Source organism: Callorhinus ursinus, unplaced genomic scaffold, assembly GCF_003265705.2.
Source record: "Callorhinus ursinus isolate GAN/ISIS: 27379988/994484 unplaced genomic scaffold, GSC_fseal_2.0 scaffold57, whole genome shotgun sequence".
Lineage (NCBI taxonomy): Eukaryota > Metazoa > Chordata > Mammalia > Carnivora > Otariidae > Callorhinus > Callorhinus ursinus.
In genome coordinates this window covers 2,497,697-2,504,555 of record NW_027397119.1, presented here as the reverse complement: position 1 = coordinate 2,504,555, position 6,859 = coordinate 2,497,697, and the positions used below count along the sequence as shown (strand labels likewise).

General features: G+C 34.2%; 1 protein-coding gene across 8 annotated transcripts in view; it reads right to left on the bottom strand.

Moving 5' to 3' along the window:
• Positions 1–930: 930 nt before the first annotated feature.
• PTPRC (protein tyrosine phosphatase receptor type C) overlaps positions 931–6,859 on the bottom strand; it is a 121,588-nt gene continuing 115,659 nt past the window's right edge. For all 8 annotated transcript variants that reach the window (XM_025855260.2, XM_025855261.2, XM_025855262.2 and 5 more), the window contains 3 exons: positions 6,520–6,695; positions 4,611–4,746; positions 931–2,908 (listed from right to left, as the gene is read on the bottom strand). In XM_025855260.2, coding sequence (XP_025711045.1) covers positions 2,633–2,908; positions 4,611–4,746; positions 6,520–6,695 — 588 coding nt within the window. In that variant the 3' untranslated portion in view covers positions 931–2,632. The remainder of the gene's footprint in view (positions 2,909–4,610; positions 4,747–6,519; positions 6,696–6,859) is intronic.

Sequence of the window (6,859 nt, the reverse complement as noted above, 5' to 3'; positions counted from 1 at the left end):
GCAGCTCATAAATAAAAAATAGACTCATGTAACACTATTTTGCCACATACAAAAACTGTAAATTTTAATATTACCTTGTAAATGGCAACTGATCTCATTTCAGTTGGAGAAAACAAGGCATTAAAAATTTGAGTGACTAACAAGAAGTGAAAGCAAGATTTGTTTCTTCATGATACCCATAATGGATGATTCTAGACCCCCTTTTCTCGTTAATAAGTAAGGAGGTAGTATGTAAACGCAATCTAAATTAGAAACTAGTGTTTCATTTTAAAATTCACTTATTTTCATATGTTAACAAGGTATTATCCAATAATGTAAGAATTAGTTGCTAATTTCACGTGTCTAATAAAAGAATTAGAAAGATGAACCCAAGATAAATTGAGTTGAATGGAAAGCAATTGATGATACAAAGTTAAGACATTTAAAATCAGTCAGGAGAGTGAAGATTTAGAAAACCAAGCCAACCTAAATGTAGTGTGTGACTAATGTAATAACCTCATGCAGAATTCACCAAAAAGAATGTTCATTACTTTTTGAAAAATACCATTTTTCTTAAATTTTTTATGATCCTAAATCATTATTAGACTATGGCTCTTTTAAAAAGAAAATTGAGACTTGTGACAGGGCACCTGGGTGGTTCAGTCAGTTAAGCGTCCGACTCTTGATTCTGGCCCAGGTCATGATCTTAGGGTCGTGGAATCGAGCCCCACATTGGCCTGGGTGCTCAGCAGGGAGTCTGCTTGAGATTCTCTCTCTCCCTCTCCCTCTGCCCCCCTTCCCTGTGCATGAGCACACTTTCAAATAATAAAAAAAAATAAATCTTTAAAAAAAATTGAGATCTGTGAAATTGTTCTACAAACGTTCATTGCATTAAGCCTATATTTTAATATGTGCTTATATAATTCATATAGGAACATGTAACACAATATATTATGTATAAGAAAAGATAATGATCGGATTTTATTATGATTATTGATGTCAATTTCTGGTAAAGGCAGTCTAAGAATTTTTTTTTTTGAGTTTTGATTTAAATTCCAGGTAGTTAACATACAGCGTAATATTAGTTTCAGGTGTACAGTACAGTGATTCACTTCCGTACATTACCTAGTGCTCATCACAACAAGTGCACTCCTTAATCCCCATCACTTATTTCACCCATCCCCCCACCCACCTCCCTTCTGGTAACCAGCAGTTTGCTCTCTATAGTTAAGAGTCTGTTTCTTGGTTTGTCTCTCTTTCTTCTCTCTTTTTTTCCTTTGCTCATTTGTTTTGTTTCTTAAATTCCACATGTGGTATTTGTCTTTCTCTGACTGACTTATTTCCCTTAGCATAATACTGTCTAGCTCCACCATGTCATTGCAAATGGAAAGATTTCATTCTTTTTTATGGCTGAGTTGTATTCCATTGTATATATATTCCATAACTTCTTTATCCATTCATCAATCAATGGACACGTGGGCTTTTTCTATAATTCAGCTATTGTAGTCTAAGCATTTGAGAAATTCAAAGTCAATGCACTTTGGTTGTGATAAATAGAATTGTTGAATCAATATGTTGTACACCTAAACTAGTAAACACTGTATATTAACTATACTGGAATTAAAATAAAATAAAATGGATTAAAAAAAGTAAATGCACTTGGGTGAAAGTCAAGGATGAACTTTAACATGGAAAGTATGCATGGGCAATATTATATTTCTCATATCACTGTTGCATTCCATGAAAATAGCTAGATCAGGTTTCAAATGTAAATATTTCACACAAATATGTTTGCATAATTCTATTTTATCCTATGAATATTAATATATATGGCATTTGTTTAAAGATGTTTATTTAAATTCAACTGCAACAAACATAATTCTTGGTCAAAAGTATCAAGAAATGAATTTCACATATTATACAGAGAAAAATAGTCCGTGCTACAAAATTATAAACACCATATGAATATAACAAGATAAGCTTGCTTGAAAATTTTAAATTAGATTAAATGAGCTTGAAAGATATGGACTAAATGCTAACATATGGAATGTAAGATTTCCAAATGTTAATTTAGTTAACTTTCTTGTAGTAACTACGCACACACATACTACTTTTATGTCTATTTCTAGAAATAAAATAGTAAACTATAAGATAAATATGAGTAGAACAAGGAGGACATCTTGAGGTCATTCTAGAATTGTACATTTTATTCTTAGGTCCCACACACAATTTTTGATTTAAAAAATAGTCCTTTAAACTAAGTTAATATGTTCAGTATAAAATGTATTTTTTCTTCAAATAAAAGGGTAAAGTTTCTCAAAAGCATTTAAATTCACTTAAAAGCATCCTCTCTCTCTCTCTCTCTCCCTTTCTGTTGCTGTCTGTCTCTCTCACACACACACATGCAAAAACTACAAAGAAGATATTTTTTGCTGAGTGATAGGTAAAAATTTAAAATATGCATAAATCTGTACAAACGTTTTAGCAAAACTGTCTTAAATATGTTTCTACAGTAGTAAAATAAAAGCTGCTCAAAAATTGGTCCAATGTACTTCATTAATCCACTGTGTATCTATTTTGTCCTCCTACTTCTAGAAAAATAGAAATAACACTTAATACAATGTTTTGAGTCCTGTGTATGTTATGTCTTTTCCTATGCACTTTGAGTTAAACCTGGACTCGGAGGACCATTGGCAGAATGTTCTGGCTCTTCGGGGCCACTTGTGACTTTAATACCTTCATCTTCTTTGTTTCCTTCATTGTCCTTATCCAGGGCACCAGGTGAACCAACACAATTAGCATCCTGGTTTGCTTTGTCCAATTCATTGTCAAATTCTATTTTATCTTCTTGATGGTTGCTTTTCTTTATTTGTCCATTCTGGGCAGGATAGGTGCTAGCGATGACATCATATAGGAATTGGTATTGTTCCTAGTAAAAGAAAGAAGCAAGAAAGTTTATGTAATTATTATAAAGAAAGTTTACGTAATTATTTTTATGTCAGATGGAAATCAGCAAGAGCTAACATGTACTTGGAAGTCTTGGGTAAAAGAATACTACTCTTTTTTTTTTTTATAAAAAGAACATTTTAAATGGCTTAGTCCCCTTACAGTTCTAAAAGTCTGACTGCAGGGTATTCCTCCAAGTTTATCTTGGAGCAACACCAAACATGTTCATTTCCCTCACAGGCCACGTGGTGTCTCATTTCCATGCCTTGGCCCATGATGCCACTTTCTGGGCTTATCCTCTTGGTTGAATGCCTATGCATCATTCACCTAAGTATCAGAGCAGAAGTCACTTGTTTCCGGAAAGCCTATGCAGATCCCATAGTTAAATTCAGTGCCCTCATTCATGCTCTTCGTATAATCTCTCTGTCATTTCAATCATTATATTGTTTAATAAATATCTGCCTTTTCCTCATACTAAACAGTGAGTCTCTTAACGGCAAGAGCACATAATAGGCACTCAGCACATTTTTTTTAAATCAATTATATGCAAGCTCAATGTCCTGCATAATTAAAAGCTTCATAGATCTGAATGAGTAAGTTTATATGGTGACTAGTTATGAATTTCCAGACTACCCTCTACTGTTGCAGAAGATCCATGTTGGATTGATTACAAAAATGCCACACTTACTATCCTCTGTGTATCCACACTTGTTGGCAAGGTGACTGCTGACCCTTTCAACAAGAGGTGGAGTCAATTTCCCCACTCCTTGAAGCTGAGCTGGCCTTGTGACTTGTTTAGATAAGAAAATGCAGAGGAAGACAGATTGTGCCAGTTTCCAAGCCTGGGCCTTAAGAGGTCTCACATACTGCTGCCCCACTTCTCAGAATTCTGTTGCCTTCATGTGAATATGCCTGGACTAGTCTTCCAGAGAAGGAGAGACCTGCATTCTACTCACCCTCTGTTGCCAGAGCTAAAGGCCAGCAACTGCCAATCTATTGGTAGTAGGGATCATTTTGGACAAGCCAAACCCCAAGAGGCACATCAGCAGTGGCAAACCAATGAGCGAGACTGGTCCAGATTGGCTGAAGCTGACATGATTGGCAGAACTATTTCGTTGCTCCAATAGACTATTGAACTATAACAAATGCTTTTTTTTTTTTCTGCCACTGATTTTGGGGTGGTTTTTACAGGAGTAAAGATGGGGGAAATTAGGGAATTCATGATCATTTGAAGATACGTTCTTCATGAACCACAATAAATTGCTGGTAAGCTCTAGTTAGTTCTCTTATTTATATTAATAATAATCGAGGGGCGCCTGGGTGGCTCAGTCATTAGGCATCTGCCTTCAGCTCAGGTCATGATCTCAGGGTCCTGGGATTGAGCCCCACGTGGGGCTCCCTGCTCAGCAGGGAGTCTGCTTCTCCCTCTCCCACTGACTGCCACTCCCCCCTGCTTGTGCTCTTTCTCAGATAAATAAAATCTTTTAAAAAAAATAAAATACCTTAATAATAATTTAATGTGAATTATCATGTAAAAAAGGAAGTTAGGAAAGGAAAATAGAAAGGTGAATAGAAGAAAAGGAAAGTAGAGGATTGGAGAAGAGGGAGGAGGAAGGAAAAAGGGAAAAGAAACCATCAAAATAAAAATGCAAAACACAGCAAAAGCAGCTGTGAGGTCTACGTACAAACGTGGGAACCATTCCTGGTCTAGCTCTGCGGAGAGATTTTACTACTTGAAAAACATCTATCACTTCTTCTGTTTCTGCACTTTCCAAGAGATTTAACAAAGCACAAAAGAGTCCTGTTTGCTGAGATCCATCTCTGTAAAAGGAAGAAAAGTTTTAAAAAGAAAATAATTCTACATTTTATGGAGAAAGTGATATTAGAGTAAAAACTGAGAGAGATGAAATGCATTCTTCATTTCATGTTTATTGTAATTATCTTATTCCAATCTCTAAAAGCAAAACATTTCTGCTAAATGCATTTTTTGGACAAACATTTTCAGTTTGAGAATATATAATCTTATAGTTAAAAAAAATACTATCTCAGGCTTTAGACATATTTTTTTCTTCTGTTTAGTCCCTTATAGATTATAATGCATTTTTGTTTACATCTGAAGTTGTAAGGAAGTTGTTAGGACAAATATTGTAGGACATGGAGATTTAGGGAAGATAAAGACATGCCTAGAAATCAGTAAAACCAGAAATATTGTAGAAATTTTGTATGTTACTAGACCGCATGCTTTCTCTCCTTCTTTCTTCTGCCTCTCTAATGCTTTTTTACAAATGTCCACATTTTTGCATCAGTAGAAAAATGATACCTGGTAGAATTATTCATTAAAAAGAGGACAACTCAATGATTTACTTAACTGTAAAAGCATGTTACATTATAATAAAGATTCAATTTACAGAATATGTTATTAGCAGGATTTTATTTATTGTACATAACTAAGGGGCATATAATAGGTATTCAGCCATATCTTAAGAAACACATATAGTTTTAAAACTTAACCTTGCCTTCTTTAGCTTTCTTTCTGCATAAATTTCACCTTTGAAAACTCTAATAAAGACTGGAAAGTTGTGCATCTTTAAGGACTTCATACTAGTGTATGCAATTCTAATAATAATAAGAAAGCTTTCTTGAAAATTCTAAAAGCATCTCACTAAATTTACATTTCTCATTTCCTTTATATTTTTATTTTGCATTTATTTTAGTAAAATATAAAAAAATATTTTATATTATGCATCCTTCTTTCAATATCTCTTATTTAAGGTAGATATGTAGGCATTTCTCACAGATGAAAGTCAAGGGTCTACATAACAAATTAATAAAGTCAAAAATTATTATATATATTAAAGTCTTTTCCATTAATATATAACTTAAGATATGTTTACCAAAGGCAAAGCATTCCTTCCTCTGGATTCTCTTAACACCTAATAGGGTGTATCAATGCATATAAGCATAAATAAAATGTGATATCCATCCACCTGTCTGTTCATGCATCCTGCCATTCATTCATTAATTCATCCAGGACATATGACATTCTAGATTCAATGTTAGGCACTGGGAGTCAAAGATGATGTGACACTGGTATTAAGAAACTTATAGACTAAAACTATTGCACTATAATATAATCATTGCTATCATATTTCTATAATAGTTATAGAAATTGCTCTATATGTGGGAGCAACCTGAGAGAGTGACTGATTCCACAAGAGGCTTTCGCTGTGGTGGTGCATTTTATATATCAGGATAAATAGAATTAGAATTAGAATTAGTAAGAATTAAAAATTAAGGGACGCCTGGGTGGCTCAGTCGTTAAGCATCTGCCTTCGGCTCAGGTCATGAGCCCAGGGTCCTGGGATCGAGTCCCACATTGGGCTCCTTGCTCAGTGAGGAGCCTGCTTCTCCCTCTCCCTCTACTGCTCCCCCTGCTTGTGCTCTCTCTCTTTCTCTCTGACAAATAAATAAATAAAAATCTTAAAAAAAATAAAAAAAGAATTAAAAATTAAAATAGAATTTAACAGGAAGTATAAACCATGAAGTCAAGCATTATGATGATTTTTAGAGAATATTTTATCAAATCCCACCCACCTGCAGTGAATGAGAAGAGGCGCATTCTTGTGATGCTTATTCCCTTCAGTGGAATTCTTGGGAAGTTTTTCTTTAAGAGTCTGAATCATAGAGATTAATTCTTTGGGTTCTGCAGGAAGCTCACCCACATTCCAGTTATTATATTGGTACTGATACACAGTCCGAGAATCTTTCCTCTAAAACCAGAAAAGAAGGGAACATTAATTCAGGTAAGGTTCAGTCCATTTAATAGTTTGATAGTCACACTTTCTTCACAATTACTTTCATTTAACTCCTCTTAAAGTTTTATTCTGAAAATATTAATAGATTTTGCTTTACTTTTATAGAGTAATTTATATTA